Genomic DNA, 22,344 nt, shown 5'->3' on the forward strand with positions numbered 1-22,344 from the left:
AAAGTGCAATATAAATACAATTTTTTCTGAATGCTGTAAATCTAAATAAAGTGGCAAGTACTGAAAATGTACTTCTGGTCATCTAAAAGGAAAAGTTTTCAAATCACTACTGTAATTTCTGTTGCAATTTGGGGGAATTCTGGAAATAAGCCTTTTTAAAATAGTAATGCCCCAAGATTTTCCCAGTCACCTGCCTGAGAACCCCTGTAAATTTCCGGTATTCATCTATTTTTACTTTTGATTTGACTAACTCCATATCTTGAGAATAATTTTTTAAAAGCCTTTAATGGATAAATTGGTCTGAATTTTCATGACATGAGTGCAGCCCGAGGTATTTTGACAATATTTATACAGATGGAGTTATTCTTCCAACTGTACAGTTTCTGCATCTATTGCATACTGTTACTAAAATACTAATTTATTAGGAAGCACATATAAGCTGGACAAACTTCCTTTTCTCATTAAATTCCTTTACATTTCAGTTAGAAATCTGAAAAGGTCACAATGGAATTAGTCATGTCCTAACATTCATTCACAGGTTGACTTAAGCAGTCTTTTGGGAATAAAGTTTTATTATTGCTGGCTGTGTTACAAAAAGAGATAAAAAGCAATAAGACTGTAACAGTATTGTCATTGTGTTAAATGGGATAAATTCAGAACAGATATAGCTACTCATCCAGGTGGTCAGCAAAAAAGCCGTAATCACTGTGATCTTTAACCTCATGGCCTGACATATTCTGAACGCTACCATTACCACCAAGGAAGGGAAATTAAGTGAACAGTTGAAAGAGGGTATGCTAGGAGTAACACAAGGCATATGTAAAAATAAGGTAGTAGGAACTGCAGATGCTGGAGGATCTGAGATAACAAGGTATAGAGCTGGATGAACGCATCAGGCCAAGTAGCATCAGAGAAGCAGGAAAGTTGACATTTTGGGCCTAGACCCTTCTTCAGAAAATCTTCTTTCTGAAGAAGGGTCTAAACCCAAAACATCAGTTTTCCTTCTCCTCTGATGCTGCTTGGACAGCTGTGTTCATCCAGCTCTACACCTTGTTATCTCTGTAAAAATGAGGTGTTGGTGAATATACAGCGCTTGCCTATTTTGAGGCTAAACAGCTTGTAATAAACAGAGCCAACTGATCCCACAGTCAATGAAACATATCTAAGCTCTGCAGTGCTAGCACATCCAGCTATGACAGGCTGCAGACAAGTAAACAACTCATTGGAGGAGGAGGCTGCACAAATATCCCTGTACTAAATAATGGATGAGACACCATATCAGTGTATTCGCAACAATCTTGAGCCAGAAGTGCCATGTGAATTATCCATTTCAGCCTCCTGAGGTCCCCAGCATCACATATGCAAGATTTCAGCCAATTCAGTTCACTCCACATGATAGCAAGAAAAGACTGATAGCACTGAATACTGTAAACCCCTGACAACATTTTTGCATTAGTACTGAAGATTTGTGTCCATTAGCTTAACCAAGCTGTTCTAATCCAACTACAACACCTGTATCTACTCAATAATGTTGATAATTGTTCAGGTATATTGTGTCCTTGAAAAAAGGACAAATTCAACCTGGCCAATTACTGCCAAATCTGTCTACTCTCTAGCATCAGAGAAATTGTGGAAAAGGTCATCTACAGTGTTACCAGGCAGCCATGTTCAGTAATAACTTTGGCTGGATGAGTGCGCTGCAACACTCATGTTCAATACCAACCACAAAACAGTCTATTTGACTGAGACCCCAGTCATCACTCAAAAAATTCACTGTTGCCACCCAAACCACACAATGGCAGCAGTGTATACCATTTATATAACATACTGCAGCAGCCCAGCACGTCGCCTTTGTCAATACCTTCCAAACCAGTGACTTTTACCATCTGAAACAACAAGATGTAAGACAGAATCACCATCGACATATGCCCCTACGAGTCACAGACCATTCTGACTTAGAACTATATCACAATTCATTCACTATCATGAGTTTAAAATCCTGAAACTGCCTTCTTGACAGCAATATGGATCACAGAAGTTTAAGATGGACAGTTCACTACCACCTTCTCAAGGAGCTGGGGAAAAGCGATAAATGCTGGTCCAGCCAACAATGGCCACATGCCTTAAACTGATAAAAGAGCAGCTGCAGGATCATCTGTTTCAGTGATTTTATAGGTAATGCATTTTTTCTTAAGTAAAGATGTTCTCACTGGCAAGTTTTTTGTTAGTTGGTTTGGAAACGGCACTTTTTTTATCTTCAAAGTGATGGAAGATATCAATAGGTAAATATGTATATCCACCATTGACACCAAACACAGACTCTCAGACAACATTATTCAATTTGTACCATAAACGATGACAATGTAGAGGAATAAGACCATAAGCTATCGGAGCAGAAATTAGTCCATTTGGCCCATTGAGTCTGCTCTGCCATTCAATCATGGCTGATAAGTTCCTCAACCCCATTTTCCTGCTTTCTCCCTGTAACCCTTGATAATCAAGAACCTATCTAGCTCAGCCTTAAATATACTCAATGACCTGGCTTCCACAGCCTTCTGTGACAGTGAATTCCATAGATTCACCACTCTCTGGTTGAAGAATGAATGAATGTGTGAATGCTGCATTTTAAAAATATATAATGGGAAATGGTATTTACTATTTAATTCTGCTTTGGGACTTATATTACAGTTAACCAACTCGAATTTGCATGGGTTGCAGATTATCTTGTAAATACCTTGCACTCAGTGTCCATGTAAAACAGATGCTGAATGTTTGATTTGATCTATTTTTAGAAAAATATCTGTTTTATTCCCAAACTGTTGAAGAAAACTTGAGTAAGAGTTGCATCAAGTAGTCAAATCTTAATCCATTCATTGCATGCCTGCACCCCAAAGACAGGCCTTGACTAATTTATTGACTTTATTTAAACATGGCTCCATACTCTCTCCATCAGAAGGGAGGATCTACTTCTCCTTCTATAGTGATTGTGTCAGCTCATCTGCTATTCCATACCTTTGGGATCTCTAAACACAACTTTCCTAGTAGGCATCAAACCTCTGCTCTCTAAACTTCAAACTTATACAACCTGTTGTTGCCCGTGTTTACTGCCTGCAAAGAATTTGAACCATCAGTGCTATTGACATTGGCCCCATTACTCTGCTGTAACCAATTTAAAATTGTCATTAGATTCTTTCAGGTATCACTTTCCATATGTCTGAAACCTCCTTCAACTTTCCAATGTGCATCTCTGTCCTCAAAGCTTTCTATTTATATCTGGCTTCTTGCATATCCTACCCTTTCTCCCGTCTGCCCTTGAAGGCTTTTAAATCTTTTAAACTTCATACTCTAGAATTCCTGCTTCAAATCTTTTTTCTAAGTCAATCCTCTTTAACCAGGCTACTGGTCACTCCACCTAAGATTTTAGCCTTCATTTGCTCAGCAACAATTTTTGCCTGAATGTCTCTCTGGAACACCTAAAGTTATACAGCTGTACAGCATGGGATCAGACCTTTCAGTCCAACTTGCCTATGCCGAACAGAGATCCTAAACTAATCTCGTCCCATTTGCCAGCTTTTGGCCCATATCCCTGTAAACCCTTCCTATTCATATACCCATCCAGATGCCTCTTAAATGTTGCAATTGTACCAGCCTGCACCACTTCCTCTGGCAGCTCACTCAATACACACATCACTGTGAAAATGTTGCCCCTTAGATCTTTTTTTAAAATCTTTCCCTCTCACCTTAAACCTATCCCCTCTAGTTTTGGACTCCCCCACCCCAGGGAAAAGACCTTGTCTATTTACCCTATCCATGCCCCTCATGATTTTATGAACCTCTATAAGGTCACTCCATGAGCCTCTGAAGCTGCATTCTAAGGTCTTTGTCCAGCAATGCTCCAAGACCTTACCATTTAGCGTAGTGTATAAAATCGTGTCCTGATTTGCCATTCCAAAATGCAGCACCTCACATTTATCTAAATTAAACTCCATCTGTCACTCCTCAGCCCATTGCCCATCTGACAAAGATCCTGTTGTACTCTTGGAGGTAACCTTCTTCACTGTCCACTACATCTCCAATTTTGGTGTCATCTGCAAACTTACTAACCATATCTTCAATATTCACATCCAAATTATTTACATAAAATGACGAAAAGCAGTGGACCCAGCACTGGTCCTGGTGGCACACGGCTGGTCACAGGCCTCCAGTCTGAAAAGCCACCCGCCACCACAACCCTGTATCCTACCTGTGAGCCAGTTTTGTATCCAAATGGCTAGCTCTCCTCGTATTCACGATATCTTTATTTTAGAAAGGTACTCCATAAATGCATACTACTGCTCATACTGGAGTGATATATGCAGTGGAATCTCCTCACGTGGTGTGAGGATCATTGTTTATCGTATATATAAATGGCTTGGACCATGTTTGGTTGACCAATTACAAACTTTGAACTATATAAAACTAGTGCCTTTAGAATCTTGAAAGATGACCCAGAGGGTGCTAGGGATCTGGAACACAATGCCTCAAAATGTGGTTGAGTCCGAAACCCTCATAACATTTAAGAATATTTAGATATGCACTTGTAATGCCAAAGCAGACAAGACCATGGGCCAAATGCTGGAAAATGGCATTAGAACAGCTGGTTTTTGACCAGTATACAATTAATGGACCAAAGTCATTGAGGTCTACAGCATTTCCAGTACTTTGAAACATTGACTCCCCTCATCACTGATGCACAAATTGCAACAGTGAAGAATCTATGATACCCCGCAGTAACACATTAAGACTCCTCTGACAGCACCTTCAAAATCCATAACTTCAACTAACTAGGACAAGGTTTGTTGATGCTTAGGAACACCACCCAGTCCCCATCCAAGTTCTGCTCCAAAACAACTATCACTATCACTCCTTGTCATTGTGTCAATTCCTCAGATTCCCTCCCTAAATGTCAATTGGCTGCCCCTACAATAACATAGATCACAGCAGTTTCAGAAAGCAGTTCACCACTTTCAAAAGGACACTTAGGGATGGGCAATAAACATTGGTCTAGCAGTGAATCCCACATCCAATGAATGAGTAATAAAATTACTGGACAAGGCTGTTGTAAAGTAGTATTGAGCTGGAAGGCTCCTTGTTAACTGCTATGACCACAATTGACAAGAGTCTCTGTGCTAGAATTTCAATATTTCTATGATGATTGATCATAGCCAATGGATCAGCTCTAAGCTCTGCAGTATTGCCACATTGGGTTCTTAATTCTGTTGGACAATTAAACAACTCAAAGGAGATGGCACCAGAAATATCAACATCCTCAAATGGTGGTAAAGCCTAGTAATCAGTTCAAAAGATTTAGATTGTTGCAAATGCTTCAATCTTGAGTGGATTCTCCATCTTAGCCTCCTGCAGAGGTCCATATCAAATGAAATGAATTAAATTGGTTATCAAGAAATGGCTGGAGACACTAGATACTGCAAAGTCTACAGGCTATAGTACTGCTGCAATGGTAGTGAAGACCTGTGCTCCAGAACATGCTATGCCTAGTCAAGTTGTTTCAGTATAGCTACAACACTTGCATCTATCCAACAATGCGAAAAATTACCTGGTTATGTCCTGTTCACAAAAATCAGGACAAATACAACTCGGCCAATTACCACCCATCAGTAAAGTAATGGAAGGCGTCATGAACTGCCTTTGTTTGGTAATCTGCTCATTGATGCTCAGTTTGGGTTCTGCTCAGGCCACTCAGCTCCTGATGTCATTACAGCCTCAGTTCAAACACGGCCAGAAGAGCTGAATTCTGGAAGAGTGCTGAGAGACTGTTCATGACATCAATCGTAGCACTTCACAGAATGTGACATCAAAACAGCCCTAATAAAACTTGAATCAATGGGAATCAGGGAGAAAACTCTGCTGGTGGAATCACAACGGGCACAAAAGAAAAATGATTGTGATTTCTGGAGGTCAGACATCTCAGCTTCAGAACATCTTTGCAGGAGTTCCTCAACAGTGACGTAGGCCTAACCATCTTCAATTGTTTCAATTCCTTCATCATAAAGTTAGAAGTGGGGATGCTTTGCTAATAATTACACAACATTCAGTGCCATTCTTTGACTCCCCAGGTACTGAAGCAGTCTATTTATAAAAGCAGCAAGGCCAGGATAATATCCAGTTTTGTACTGAAAATGTGGCAAGTAACATTCACACCACATAATTGCCAGCTAATGACCATTGCCAATAAAACAGCATAGATCCATTACCCAGTGGCATTGCTATCTCTGAAACCACACAATCAACATTCTTAGAGTTACCATTAAACAGGAACTGAACTGGACTAGCCACATAAATACATAGCTACAAGAGCAAATCAGGGGCTAGGAATCTTACAAGTAACTCCTTTTCTGACTCCCCAAAGCCTGTCCACCACCTAAATGGGACAAGTCACTTGCGAAATGGAACACTCCCTAAAAGCTTGACTGAGTGCAGCTCCATTAACACTCAAGAAACTTGACAGCAACCAGGATGAAACAGCCTGTCTGATTGGCGCCACATTCTCAAGTATTCATTCTCTTCACCATAGACAGAATATCAAGCAGCTATGTTTCCTGTAATTTTTTTCCTCCCTCTACCAATGTGGACTTCCAAAATCCATGAGGCATTGTCTTCTGGAATGAGAGCTAATGTGTCACCACGCCAATCAACATGCATGGAACCTCCTAGCAGCTTAGAGGGAGCTTTGATCATCACTATGTACTATCTAAAAGAAGCACTTCAGAAATCCACTGAAGATCCGCAGACAGCACCTTCCACACCTAAAAGCACTACCATCTAGAAAGAAAAAAAAAGAGTAGCAGATACATAGGAACACCATCACCTAGGAGTCACTCTCTAAGCAACTCATGAATCCTGACTTAGACATATATTGCCATTCATCCAGCATCACAGTCTAATTCCCATAACTCCATCCCTAACAGCATTATGGTTCTACTCATACCACACTCAACTGCAATGTTTCAAGAAGGCAGCTAACCACCACTCTCAAGGGCAACTAGGAAAGGGCAATTAATGTTGTCCCAGGCAGCATCACACACATTCCATGAATGAATAAAAAAATTAAAACACAGACTTAAAAAACAATTCGCAATTGCAAAACTTAAAATCTTAAAATGTAAAATAGACTGTATAAACTTCTCTTTCCAAATAAGAACAAAATTTCAATAGATATGACATATCAATGACAATCAAAGTTTTTTTTAAAGAATGTTTTATTTGAAATAGAACAGCAACAGTACAATTAAGAGGGTAATAAAATCAAACATCACTCCAAATCAAAATTGAGATTCTACCTGCATGGTACTTTACTTCCACATAGTCATATGTTCCAATGACCAAGAGATTTCCAGGCACAAAGACATAAAATTAAGGGCAGTTGTTTCCAGCTGAGAGTTCTATCAAATTTGTTGGCGATGTTGGAGCGGCAGGGAAGGTAGAAAAATTGTTGTGAAATCAATTACTTTACACAGGTCCATGGTAAATAAAATCTGTTATGGCCCTTTTGGGCAATAGGATACATTGTTTCAAAAGATAGATAAGAAAATCAGTAAAGAAATTAAATATCATATAGCACAATGAAACATTGCAATTTAAAGCCTGAAACCGTTCCCAAGGTCTTTGAAAATCTACTTGGAGTAAATATGCAAAATTCTAAAGAAAGAGGTAGGAGGAACTAAGAGTTATTCATGGGATACAAGTTGTGCAAACTCAGCAGCTAAAACTAAGCATTATTTTTTGTTTACAGAGGAGATTCTTAAGAAAGCGTGGCTACCATCAAAGCTCGTTTCAGCTGTTCATATGTAATAAACATCACTATGTTCCAGGACCCCAGACGTAGAAATGATGGCATAAACCTGGAATGAAATAATAATTAGATTTAGGTGATAGTACAAACATGCATGGGTATACATTCAAACCATATTTGCTACACTTACTGCATGCAGCAAATTGAGTATTAAAAAAAACTGTATTTCATGCAAACATCCCCTTAAGATTTTAAGATGATTATTCTGGATGCCATTAACAGGAATCCACATTAAAGACAGATCTTAAACTCAAGAAAAATTGCAGAGGTAGGAAGAAGCTTAATTTTAAACGAGTATATAATTTAAAAAAGTGATGGAATTAATCAATAACATCAAGGCAATCCCCAACCTTTATCAAAATCCTCTCCACTCTTCGTCTTTCAACCTCTAATGAAGAGAATTGTTGATTTTGATGTATTCTCTAGCTTCCTTATTTTTGCTTTTAATTACTGAGATGCAGTCCTCATTTTGCTAATAGGCACTGCCCTGAATTACAGTATCAATTAAAAGGACTAAAGTAGCAAAATCCACTAATTATTGCAACCTCAAGCCAGCATTTTTCTTTTCAAAATTACAGACAATAAATGATCCCTTACCCTTTATAGAAGGCTGTAAGACCCTCCTTTGTAAACATGGTTACTGCACAGTTGAATGCACTTCTGTATTGGCCAGGGGCAGAGTTCATATATCTTGTCTTCACTACATCAACAGGCGAAGCAATAATAGTTGTGCAGAATCCAGCACCAACAGCAGAAGAGAAATGGCAGGGAAGGTTATCTGTAGGGAATATATTAAAACATTGGTTTGAAAAATATTTTTGGCTTCTATTCAGTTCAATAATAAATTTTAGGTCAAGTGATTTCAATGGGAACATTCCTTCCATTGTTTTAGGGCCTGTTAAATAAAACAGAAATGTTTCTGAGAAACTGAAGGGAATTGTACATTGGATTTAAATTACAAAGACAGGCCCCATAAAATCCCATCAATTTGGCTGTCAGCATTTCCTATTAAACAGATTATTTATTGATAACAATTCCTCATGCAGCCCACAGGGAATCAAACAAAGCACTCTAAATGCAATGGCATCACTGACCATCTCCTACTTCAAAAACAAGTCTCTATCTCCACCTTTAGGTAGTTAATTCCTATTAGGTGTAGCTTTTTCTTTACAAAAAGGCTATATTCCTCTGGTTACTGTAGCTAAACAGGCCTTTGAGGAGAGAAGCACATTTCACTCATAAGGCTGTAAGAAATGTGAACAGGAGTAGGCCATTCAACCCCTTGTGGTTGCTCCACCATTCAATAGGATCATGGCTGTTCCAATATTCCTCGTACTCAATTTTCTGTGTTTTCGCATAACTCTCCATTGCCCTACTGATCAAGAAACAAGTTATGTATACATGTATCTGTACATCTATCTCAGCCTTATGTGCCCATTCTGTAGAGAAGAAGCACAAGACCGAGTTTTGCTTGATGGATAGAGAACAGGAGCCAAACTCTTTCCAAGTCCTTAGTGTGTTGTGACAGCATGCAACAGAAATCTCAGAATAAGGGGTCGCCTATTTAAGGCAAAGGTGAAGAGGAATTCTTCTCTCAGAGGGCTGTGAATCTGTGGAATTCGTTACACCAGAGGGCTCTCAAGGCTGGGTCATTAGGTACATTCAAGGCTGGGATAAACTAAACAGATTTTTAAACAGCAAGTGAATCAAGGGCTGTGGGTAAAGAGACAAGAAAGCATAGTGGAGGATTCTCAGATTGGGCATGATTGTATTGAATGGTAGACTTAACCCGATGGAATCAATGGCCTACTTATGCTCTAACATCTGACAGTTTTATGGTCCATTCTTGGGATTCTCTGTCTTCTGCTGTAGTCACAAATTTAAAATGCTTGCTTTTCATTATTAATCCCTCAGTCTCACCCTCTAGGGGACCAATATTTATTTTAGCTACTCTTGTCCTTTCTATATGCTTGTAGAACTCAATGTCTGTTTTCATATCTTTTGCTACTCTACCCATATTCTAACCTCTCTCTTTATTTTTAGAAGTCATTCCCTTGTTTGTTTCTAAACTTTCCACAATCTTCAGGCCTACTACTAAATCCAGACAGCATGCTCTTAATTTTTTTTTCACTTGATACCATCCTGAACTTCCTTAGTTAGTGCATTGACAATTTCTGGGGGAAATCAGTAACAAACAAAAAAAATCCTTGCATAAATTTTGTTTTAATAACAGGACCAGTTATGGTAACAATTAGTTTATGCTTAAAGTACCCATTAGTAAGTCATCAATGGATCATCTGATTTGTGCACACATTTCAAACTACAAGCTATATCGAAGATTTAGGAACTGCTTACACCACACAGCAGAAATACATTTGGAGCAGTACTGGGTCCTTTACAAGCTAAAAATCACATTAGATTTCAAAGGTAAGTTACAACTTTAAACACAGTATGGTCAAAACTACCATTCAGTTTAATTTTTGCTGGATTGATAAACTTAATGGATTATTTCTTACACAAGCTTAACTGCATTCAATTCAAATTTAAATTCCTCAATTAAAACACAGTTTAGAATAGATAACATTCCAATATGTAAGCAATAGGGAATCTCTTCCAACACTTACCACTCAACAGACCATTTTTCAACAACAGATCCTTGATCAGATCGTAGGTAACAAGCTCTGTACAGTTCACGATGGCATTACGAGCAATATTTGGAAAAGTCCCTGCAGAAACAGTTAAATGTTGATTTTAAATGGTATTCATAAATTGTTTATAGATTCAGAATTTCCATTATATGTTCAGGTCCCAACATCTTCAACATAATAGAAATGGTGCTGATTGTACTTCTGATAACTATGAACCATCAGCAGCAATACAATCATATTCTACTTAAACCTACCACCTTGTGGGCCAGAACATCCTCTAGTCTGTCATTATCAAACTGAGAGATCAACCCTGATTCAAATGGAGAATGCAGAAGGACATGTCAAGAGTGACACTAGGCACACTTAAAAATGAGGTGTCAAGCAAGTGAAGCTATAAAACAGGTCTACCTGCATGTCAAATGCAACAGACAGGGCTAAGCAAGCCCACAACCAATGGATCAGATCCATACTCTGCACTCTTTACACAAACAGTTGTAAATAGTGGTCAATAATTGAACAGCTAACAGAAGAGGCGGCTCCACAAATATCCCCATCCTCAAATGGAGAGAGAACACAACACATCAGTGCACAAGATGAGGTTGAAGTATTTATATCCAATTTTAGTCAGAAGTACCAAGTGGATGATCCATGCCTTCTACCAGGAAGTCCCCTGGATCACAGACGCCAGTCTTCAGCCAATTCAATTCACACCACTCAATTCTGGCACTGGATTCTGTGAAGACTATGGGCCCTGGAAATATTTTAGCTATTCTGCTCCAGAACTGGCCTCACCCCTCACCAAACTGTTCTAGTACAGCTACAACAGTGGCACCCACCCAGCAAGGTGGGAAATTGTTCATAAATGGCAAGCCAAGGTTAACCAGGTCAATTATCACTGGGAGAATTTGACTGAGCATGGAAACATACATAACAGAGGAAGATGGTTGTTGTTTCAAATCAAATACCACAGTCCCAAGCCATCTCTGCAGGAGTTCCTCAGGCTAGTTTCCTCAGACAAATCATTTTCAGCTCCTTTATCAATGACCTACCCCCAACCCACTTCACTGTATCAGAAATGGGGATGTTTGCAGGTGATGACAATGTTCAGCACCTTTCCTGAGACCACAGACACTGAAACAGTTCATGTCAAGCTGCAACAAGACTTAGACAATCTGGACCTGATAGGTGGCAAGTAACATTCACACCATGCAAATTCCAGGCAATGGCCATCTCCAATAAGACAGAACATAACTATTATCCCTTGATGTTCAATGTCACTGCCATCACTGAATCCCCATGATCAACATCCTGGAAGTTACCTTTGGCCAGAAACTGAACTGGACAGGAAATATATTCAAACTCTGGTTATGAGAGCAGGTTAAGGGTTGGAAGCTTGCAATGAGTGCTCACCACATGTCTCCCCAAATCCTTTCCATCATCTACCAGCCAGGTGTATGATAGAATACTGTCCACTTACCTGGTAACCCATCAACTACCTTCAATATTCACTCCCTCCACCATGACACTATACGAGAAGCAGCAGTGCGTACCATCAACTTGCTGTATTGCAGAAATTCAATCAGGGTCCTTTGCCAATACTTTCCAAACCGGTCACCTCTACCACATTGGAAGGACAAGCATAGCTGATGCAGAGGAATATCAATGCCTTCCGTTTCCTCCTCAAGTCCCACAACATCGAGACTTGGAAATATATTGCTGTTCCTTCAATGAAATTGTGACACAAGCCTGAAACTCGCTTCCTAACTGCAGTGTGGGTCTAAGGGCTGCACAGGTCAGCATCACCTTCGCCACAGCAATAAATGCTAGTGCAGCCAGTAATGCCCCAATCTCACAAACAAATAAACAAGAGCAAAAATAACAGATCCACAACTTTAAGTGCAAGCTCCAGTGCTCAATGTTGAAGAGTCTGCAAGTTGTACTGAGCAACAGTCCTCAAAAGGATCTGGAGTTCTGTTAGGGGCGCCAAATATCAAAATCTCAGCTTAACTCTCAGCGTACAGTTATAATGTTTCATCCCACATCCCCAAAGGCCCCACTCGTATTGAATTCAGCAGCTTTATTTGGTAGATAGTAATTTTTCTAATGAACCTGTTCAGAGATGTTATGACACACCTCTGGAGCAGGGGGGACTTGAGCTTGGGTCTCCTGGCTCAGAGAGATAGGCATATTACAACAGCCCCTCAGCGCTATGTGCTACAACAGTTCGAAAGACTCAAGAAACCTGACAGGAGAGGCCATTCTTCTCCTCAGTGAAGTGAGGAAAGTGAAGAAAAGACACCAAATTTCTGTGAAAAATGCTGCCAATAACAACTTGATAATCCAGTTCAGCAAAATATGCAATGAGATCTCAGCTTGGGAAATAGGAGTACGGATTTGTCATTTCCACTGCATAAAAAAGTTAAAGTCCCACAGAACCATGGGGCTGCCGTGTCATTAGACAGAAGTGACTGGTTTAACCAGACAGCCACCACACCTTGGGCAAGTGGCAAGGGTGTGAAGGCAGGACCTCCACGACAACCTCAGGTGGTGCAGAATAGAGCAGAGTTTTTACAACAGCTTGCAGGTGCGCTCCTGCTGCAGGTATACTTCCATAGAAGATGCAATGGAAAGAGAGTGGGTAGGTGCTGACACTTACCTACCCTCCAAAGGCAAGGAGCCACTTGCAAGTGCCTACTGAAGCTGCTCTGGACTTACTCAGATGGTGTCGCGCTAAGGATAATGCCCAGTTTGATACACCCCAGTGGCAGGCTGGGTGGGGGGTGCGGTGCAGTCGGAGGCAGGTTTTCCCTGCACAAACAACATGGATATAGCCACATTTTAAGCAATAACTTTTTAAAGCAATGAAGAGTGATGGGATGACAATGATGTAGCAGTAAATGTCTGTGGACTAGTCATCCAGAGACCCGGGCAAATGCTCAGGAACATGGGTACAAATCTCACCAGGGCAGCTGATGGCATTTAAATTCAATGAATTAGCAATTCCAAGCTAGTGTCAGACAATGGTGACTGTTAATTGCAAAACTATGGTCTTTAAAAACCCTGCCAGTTGACCAGTGCCCATCAGGGAAGGGAACACGCTGTCCTGACCCAGTCTAGCCTATATAGGACTCCAGACCCATAGCAATGTTGGAAATTCTTAACTGTCCCCAGAACTGACCTAATGATCTACTCAGGAATGGGCAACAAACACTGGCCTTGAAGAAAGAAGAAAAATAAAAGTTCGCAGATGGGGCTCCTGGAGGTGGCCTGTTAATTGTCAGCCTCTTCCAAAGTCTGCCTTTCCCTGATGTCAGATATTCCAGATTCATTCCCAATGGTAGACCTGGGAATCAGGAATGAATATGCAGTTCCTACTTTGTGAACATTTTCATTATTCTTTCACGGGATTGTGGGCACTGCTGTCAAGGCCCTCTCTAAATGCCACTGAAATGAGTGGCTTGCTAATCCATTTCAGAGGGCAGCTACGAGTCCACCACTTTTATTTTTGCCTGGAGTCACGCAGGCCTGTTAAAAATAAAGTGGGCAGATTTCCTTCTCCAAAAAAAAAGAACATTAGCAAACCTGATGTTTCTATGTTTACAACAAGCAATGATAGTTTAGTGGTCACCATTGTGAGACAAGCTTTTTAGTTCCAAATTCTATTAGCTACATTTAAAACTTCACCAGCTGTCATGATGGGATTTGAACCAGCATTGTCACAGCATTAGTTGGCACCTTTACATTATAATATAGTGACATTACAGCCACACCACCATCTCATCATAGAATAAAAATCCGTACAGTGTGGAAACAGGCCATTCAACCAACAAGTCCACACCAATAACAAAAACAGAAGTTGCTGGTAAAGCTCAGCAGGCCTGGCAGCATCTGAAGAATAAAATAGATCAGAGTTAATGTTTCGGGTCCAGTGACCCTTCCTCAGTCCACAACGACCCTCAGAGCTTCCCACTCAGACCCATTCCTCACTTAATCTACACTATGGGTAATTTAGCATGGCCAATCTGCCTAGCCTGCACATCTTTGGACTGTGGGAGGAAACCCGAGTGCCTGGAGGAAACCCACGCAGACACGGTGAGAATGTGCAAACTCCACGCGATCAGCCGCCTGAAGCTGCAATCGAACCTGGGTCTCCTGGCGCTGTGAGGCAGCAGCGCTAACCACTGAGCCACCGCGCTGCCCCAATTTTAAACAAATACTCCTCGAAGACAACTGAAAGAAAAAGTTAAAGTATTGGAGATTAAAATATGCTGAACCAAAATAAAATTAGAACTGCAAGATACATACCTTTCCATAATCCGCGAACACCTTCTTCCTTGGCAATTGTTTTATAGGCTTCGATGGTGCCATTATATCTTCTGTTTGGACTAGACAGATTTGCTTGTGCTTGAAATCTCACTTTCACCACATCTGTTGGTTGGGCAAAGGCCACAGCCATGGCTCCTGTCGTACAACCAGCAAGTAGGCGGCTTCCAACACCAACATCTAAAATAATTCAACCAGTTATGACAAACATATAGCCTACATGATCAATTTATTTTAACCGGCTAAAATCAAAAAGTGAATGTTTGGTTTAGAAATTTTCTTTTTACTCATTTTCAATATTAGGGAGGAGGACAAACACATGTGTAGTGTTTGAATGTAGACCAAATGCCGATACCAAAACTCTGCTTCATCTTCAGGTTTCCTTGTAATTCACATAGACTCAACCAGCGGTTGTTTCATCACTATTTCCACTTATGGAGAAAAGCTGCTTCATGTCGATGTCAGCGGGCAGTTGCCGCTGTTGGCTCTTGCTGAATCACGAGAACACAAGAGACAGGAGATGGTTCCTGCGGAGGTTGTCCCACCACCATTCAGTATGGTCTCAGCTGATCTTAGGTTTCGACCTTGCTTTCCTGCACACTTACTCACAGACCAAAAATTGGCCAAAGTTGCCTTTAAAAATATTCAGCAATGGAGGATTCCCAACAGTTTTTAAATAGGCAATTTCAAAAGACACATAACCAAGTCTTCCCCATCACAATCCTAAATGATCATCCACCTCTTCTGAGAGTGTGTCCCCATGTTCTAGAGTGAAGGTAAACACACTGTATCCATTTATTGATCCCCTTCAGTCTTACATATTTCAAATGGATTGTCTCCCATTCTTCCAGATTCCAGGAAGACAGGCCCAATTTGCTGTACCTCTCAATATATGACAACCTCTCATTCCAGGGATCAATCAAATAAAAGTCTCCAATACACCTCCAAAGTATAGCTTCTTTAAATATGGAGACCCCAAATGGCACAGAGGTACCCAGATGTGGTTTTACCAAAGCCAAACACAAGTGCAGCAAGATATCTTCAGTCTGGACTCCTCTTGCACTCAAGGCCAACATGCTATTTGTCCATCTAATCAGTTATTGTACCTGCTAACCAACTAAGTCTCTCTGAACGTGAGCATTTACAAAGATTTATTCTTAAAAATAAGTTCCCCGTTTGTATTTTATGACTGAAGTCAACAATCTCCTCACATCTGTGATAATGGGAACTGCAGATGCTGGAGAATCCAAGATAACAAAGTGTGAAGCTGGATGAACACAGCAGGCCAAGCAGCATCTCAGGAGCACAAAAGCTGTTCCTGAGATGCTGCTTGGCCTGCTGTGTTCATCCAATCTCCTCACATCTGCCCACATTATATTCCATTTATCTATGTGCAGCCCGGTGTCCTCTTCAAAGCTTTCATTTCCACTTAACTTTCCATTATCAGCAAGCTATTTGTGACCCAGCAGTTAATCAACTGGATTCACCAAGCTTAGATTTCCGTGCTTTTAAGGGAAAAAAAAAGTCTTAGAAGTGACCAGATGTAGAAAATCTGGCCATGATTTCACTGGGTGTTGCCAGCCATGCAAGGAAATTGACTCAAGAATGAGTGCGCAATAAGTACCAGAAATCAATACTTTTTAAAAAGTCAAAATAATCAGCCTGTGCGATCTAAAATTGGAATACTGTAGACTGCTCAGTACCTAGTCTTTCCCAGACTGGTATGACATTACAGTCACAAATACATTTTGATTTTTCTTCACCCCTAAATTAAATTAAGGCCCTCATCCTGAATACTCTGGTGTAATTAAGAAGTTAGTTAAATCTGGACTGAAAAGTATCCAGGAGACTGCTGTATCTGGAGAATCAGGCATCCTCCCATTGTTAAATAGAGTAAACAACTCAAGATACGAAATTTTGCAAGTTAATTGCAAGCCATACTTACGTTCAGATCCTTTGGTATAAAACTGTTTCACAGAATCATAAAGTCCGATGCGCACTGAAGCAAAACTCATCTGACGTTGAAGACCAGCTACCAGACCACTGTAGAGGCTTCTCGGTCCCTCAGTCTTGATCATTGTAGTTATTGTGCCAAAGACACCTCTATACCTTACGGGGGGCACTTCTGCAGCAGACTTCAATTCTCCTTGAATCTGTGCAGGACAAAAATCGGATGAGCAGGCGCTTTATGAGATTTGGGGTCAGCCCAACTCTCATGTAGACTAGTCTAACACTTAGGCATCCCAGATCCAGCACTTGGTCATCACAGGGTATTTCCAGCTTGGGACTTGTAAACTGTTATTTGTAAAAAAAATTGCATATATAGAAATATTGTGAGTAGAGGTTTGAGCAGAAAGTTTCAAAATTTCATCTCATCGTTAATAAGTGAGGCCAAAAGTGGGCAATGCAGCACAAGCATTAAACACTAAACAGAGAGAAGAATCAGCAGATACTGGAGTGACATTTCTAATTGTTAATCTATTGACAGATAAAAGCTGGAAGGTAGTGACATTGGTTTATTTGAGAGAGAACAGCATTCTGTGTCAAATCCCTACATTTGCACTGCTAATAATGAGTCTCTCATGATGGCACACGATCAGAGGCTTAGATGATGGCTTTAGCAGTGTTATTTCTGAAAAGTGGGCAAAATAATGGTTCTCTCCAAATCTGGACCAAGTAAACCCCCATGCATTCTTAGAGACACTGGAAACATGTAAGCATATCCAGCAAATATTGCCAAGAAACAGAGCTTTTGGTACATTTTTAAAAAAAATTAGTGAAATTCATTGAAAATGTTACTGCGAAGGCTGAAAGTGGAGACTACACAACAATGTACCAGATCAAGTCAGATGGTATGCCAGTGCCAATGCTGGTCCAAGCCACAGACTTTCTCTGCACATTGCAGAGAACTTACCTGTAATCTGACTTTAGCAGTGTCCAAAGGGAAGGTGAACACGTCAGCGATGCAAGCGGCTGTTCCAGCACCAATAAATTTCACCGCAGCTGTAGGAGGAACATCTGTGGGTTTGAATCCAACCATTTTCAGAAATGGTACGATTTAGCAGTGAGTGACGAGAAAAGTCAGGGAATGCAATATAGTGATCAAGAAGACAAATGCACTCTGCCCGTACCTGTGAATAAACAAAACAATTGTTCAGTCTCTATACCCGGTTTATCAATCTGTGATGATTACACAATGACAGGGAAAATTAATTCTCCATCTAGGATCAAAAGGAATTGCTATTATAATCTAGAGCAAATTTGGGAAGACACAACTTAACCTTAGTATTGGAAAGAACAATGACTAAAAAACCTGTGTGTTACAGCACTTTTGCAGCAATATAAATAGAAATTGTAGTGGCATTCATGGCAAGTCTTGTCAAACTTTGTTTTGAGATGCCAAAAAAAAGAAAGATTGGTTACATCTTATGGGCTTGTCACACACCTCATGATTCCTGGCACATGCCCATGAACAGACAAATGAAGGATACCAACCAAGATGAAAAAGTAGAGATAGATTTCAACTCAGTTAACATAGAACATTACAGCATAGTACAGGCCCTTCGGCCCTCGATGTTGTGCCGACCTGTCATACCGATCTCAAACCCATCTAACCTACACTATTCCATGTACGTCCATATGCTTATCCAATGACGAGTTAAATGTACCTAAAGTTGGCGAATCTACTACCGTTGCAGGCAAAGCATTCCATTCCCTTACTACTCTGAGTAAAGAAACTACCTCGGACATCTGTCCTATATCTTTCACCCCTCAGTTTAAAGCTATGCCCCCTCGTGCTCGCCGTCACCATCCTAGGAAAAAGGCTCTCCTTATCCACCCTATCTAACCCTCTGATTATTTTATATTTCAATTAAGTCACCTCTCAACCTTCTTCTCTCTAATGAAAACAGCCTCAAGTCCCTCAGCCTTTCCTCGAAAGACCTTCCCTCCATACCAGGCAACATCCTAGTAAATCTCCTCTGCACCCTTTCCAAAGCTTCCACATCCTTCTTATAATGCGGTGACCAGAACTGTACGCAATACTCCAAGTGCGGCCGCACCAGAGTTTTGTACAGCTTCACCATAACCTCTTGGTTCCGGAACTCGATCCCTCTATTAATAAAAGCTAAAACACTATGCCTTCTTAACAGCCCTGTCAACCTGGGTGTCAACTTTCAAGGATCTGTGTACATGGACACCGAGATATCTCTGCTCATCTACACTACCAAGAATCTTACCATTAGCCCTGTACTTTGCCTTCTGGTTACTCCTACCAAAGTGCATCACCTCACACTTGTCTGCATTAAACTCCATTTGCTACCTCTCAGCCCAGTTCTGCAGCTTATCTATGTCTCTCTGCAACCTACAGCATCCTTCATCACTATCCACAACTCCACCGACCTTAGTGTCGTCTGCAAATTTACTAACCCATCCTTCTACGCCTTCATCCAGGTCATTTATAAAAATGACAAACAGCAGTGGACCCAACACCGACCCTTGCGGTACACCACTAGTAACTGGTCTCCAGGATGAACATTTCCCATCAACTGCCACCCTCTGTCTTCTTTCAGCAAGCCAATTTCTGATCCAAACTGCTATATCTCCCACAATCCCATTCCTCCGCATTTTGTACAATAGCCTACTGTGGGGAACCTTATCGAACGCCTTGCTGAAATCCATATACACTACATCAACCAGTTTACTCTCATCTACCTGTTTGGTCACGTTCTCAAAGAATTTTTTTTTCTTCTCCTCGACAACAGAGTGAATACTGTTGAAAAATATTCATTTAGCACTTCCCCTATCTCATCTGACTCCACACACCACTTCCCACTACTATCCTTGATTGGGCCTAATCTTACTTTTGTCATTCTTTTATTCCTTACCTATAGAAAGCCTTAGGGTTTACCCTGATCCTATCCGCCAACAACTTCTCATGTCTCCTCCTGGCTCTTCTGAGCTCTCTTTAGGTCTTTCCTTGCTACCTCGTAGCCCTCAAGTGCCCTAACTGAGCCTTCACATCTCATCCTAACATAAGCCTTCTTCTTCCTCTTGAAGAGAGATTCCACCTCCTTCGTAAACCACGGCTCCCGCGCTCTACAGCTTCCTCCCTGCCTGACAGGTACATACTTATCTAGGAGACACAGGAGCTTTTCCTTGAATAAGCTCCACATTTCTAATGTGCCCATCCCCTGCAGTTTCCTTCCCCATCCTATGCTCCCTATATCTTAATTGCCTTTCCCCCAGCTATAACTCTTGCCCAGTGGTATACACCTATCCCTTTCCATCACTAAAGTAAACATAACAGAATTGTCATCGCTATCACCAAAGTGCTCACCTGCTTCCAAATCTAACACCTCGCCAGTTATCAAAGCTACATTTTCACTGCAGTTTCATATGAGCAAATCTGAGCCTGAAAGTACACATTCTGAATTCTGAATTGGCAACCATGTGTGTGTGTGCATGAGTGAGAGCGAGAGGGAGACAGACAGTGTGAGTGAACAGACAGACAGACAGCCTTCGATTTTTCCCCTCCCATCATTAGCCCATAAAATACTCCTGCCAAAGGGGTAACCTTAGTTAGTGGCTGCCCAAAGGCTGAAGCCAGTTAGACAGTAAATCAACTACAAACCATTACAGTACTTCAACACTGCTCCACAAAGGACGCAAGGCCATTACACTTAGCAAATCTGAACATCCCAGGAATCTTTCGCAAAGATTACTTTGAGGACAGAATTGCAGTTTTTGCAAGTTCTCTTTCATGATTAGGATTTTTTTTTGAAAAACAAATCACTTTTGCCTTTGACAAATTGATCTTCTCTGGTAACCATACACATTACTTAGCTCCAGTCAACCATTTTTGTTCAGTGGGACAAAATCCTGGAATTCCCTCCGCAAGGGCATTGTGGATCTACCAGTACATGGAATGCAGTGGTTCAAGGTGGCAGCTCACTACCTTCTAATGGGCAACAAGGGAAAGGCAATAAAAGTTGTTCTTTCCAGCAATGTACGGATCCCACGAGTGAATAAAGAAAATGATAACTTCCTTCTCCTTTTTTCAAATTTAGAGATTTTAAGGAAATACAACTTTCTATGAACTAGCAAATATTTTGCACAAAGCAACTTTGCAATAACAGACCATAAAGTTAATATCATTGGGTTCCATGAGTCTTTTGAATCCAAATTCCTGCTTGTTAAGTCAGTTAATTATGTTTTGGTTTGTGATTGCAACTAACATTCATTGGCACAGAATGATGGAGCATGTCCAGGCTCAAGTGCTCATATCAGAACAGATTGTTTAAAACAATATCTGTCCTCAGTCAGCCCAAGCTTGTCTAGGTCTTCCTCTGGGATGGCAGAGACTGCTTTACTGTGGGCTCTTGTGGCACAGTGATAGTATCCCTGAACTGGAAGGCCCCGGTTCGTGTCCCACCTGCTCTAGAGACGGGTCACATCACTTCTGAACAGATTTGATAAACAATGTCTAGAATAGCAAAGCACAGGATGCCATTTAACCCATTAATCTGTGTGCCAGCTGTTTCAAAAGCAATTCAGCTAGCTGCCCTCCCACTTCTCCCAAGTCCTTGCAACTTTTTGCCTATTTTGCATTTATCCAATTCCCTTCTGAAAAATTCAACCTTATCCATTTCCATCACATAAAACTTTAAAACACCCTTGCAAGAAACAATATAATCCCATTCGCCTTCTGAATCACTCGATGTACATGTATACCAACTTGCTCTGGGGAGAGCAACTCCAGCTTCTCTAGACTACCATGTAACTGTATTACTTCACTCCTGAATACATTCTGGTAAATCCCCTCCATGCCTTCCAACAGTGGAGAAGCATTTAGGAGAGTGGTTGTGTATGTATCATAAGGTTTATGACTATGGTAGAAACTGATATTATTCTTCCTTTAGGTTGACTAATCAACTAATAGAGTCAACTTCAATGAGGCAAGAACAGAGTTGAGCTGGAGGTTGATGTGAATAACAGTATCTAAACAACAAGTAAGCCCAAAGACAAAATGATTTGGGCACAGTCGAGGTCTCAGAAAGAGAAAGGGTAACAAAGGGCTTCGAAATTAGGTTAAAAATTAAACTGTGCTCACCACAGGTGCCAGGTTGTAAATACAATTCTGAAACCAAGATGAATAAAGAAGGTACAGAAGGTAATGAAAAAGCAAACACAAGAAGCAATCGAGAGATTACATAAAAGACTGGCAACTAATGAGGGAAACCTGAAAATCTTCTGTAAAGCACATCAATCATTGAAGAAGCAGTAGGGCTCGTTTGAGACCGAAAAGGAAATTCACACTTAGCACCAGGCACAGCTTTTAAGAAACAGCCTGTTTTTAACACCCAGGATCTGAGCTTTATTTCAACCTGTCCTGAGACTTTTGAAGATTTGTACACAATCCCAGGTGTGTGTTTTTGCATCCCCTTTAAAACTCTACCATTTAACTTGCATTGTCTATCCAAATTCACACCTATGTTACAAAGTTTCACATTTATCAGAATG

At 40.7% G+C, this 22,344-nt stretch overlaps 1 protein-coding gene across 1 annotated transcript in view; it reads right to left on the reverse strand.

Moving 5' to 3' along the window:
* Positions 1-7,254: 7,254 nt before the first annotated feature.
* Positions 7,255-22,344, reverse strand: part of LOC125453509 (mitochondrial uncoupling protein 2) — a 33,020-nt gene continuing 17,930 nt past the window's right edge. The window contains exons 3-8 of the mRNA XM_059646757.1: positions 17,738-17,950; positions 16,769-16,976; positions 14,806-15,003; positions 10,477-10,578; positions 8,450-8,630; positions 7,255-7,901 (exon numbers count right to left, since the gene is read on the reverse strand). Of these exons, the coding sequence (XP_059502740.1) occupies positions 7,802-7,901; positions 8,450-8,630; positions 10,477-10,578; positions 14,806-15,003; positions 16,769-16,976; positions 17,738-17,863 (915 nt within the window). The 5' untranslated portion in view covers positions 17,864-17,950 and the 3' untranslated portion in view covers positions 7,255-7,801. The remainder of the gene's footprint in view (positions 7,902-8,449; positions 8,631-10,476; positions 10,579-14,805; positions 15,004-16,768; positions 16,977-17,737; positions 17,951-22,344) is intronic.

This window comes from Stegostoma tigrinum, chromosome 6 (genome assembly GCF_030684315.1).
Source record: "Stegostoma tigrinum isolate sSteTig4 chromosome 6, sSteTig4.hap1, whole genome shotgun sequence".
Taxonomy (NCBI): domain Eukaryota; kingdom Metazoa; phylum Chordata; class Chondrichthyes; order Orectolobiformes; family Stegostomatidae; genus Stegostoma; species Stegostoma tigrinum.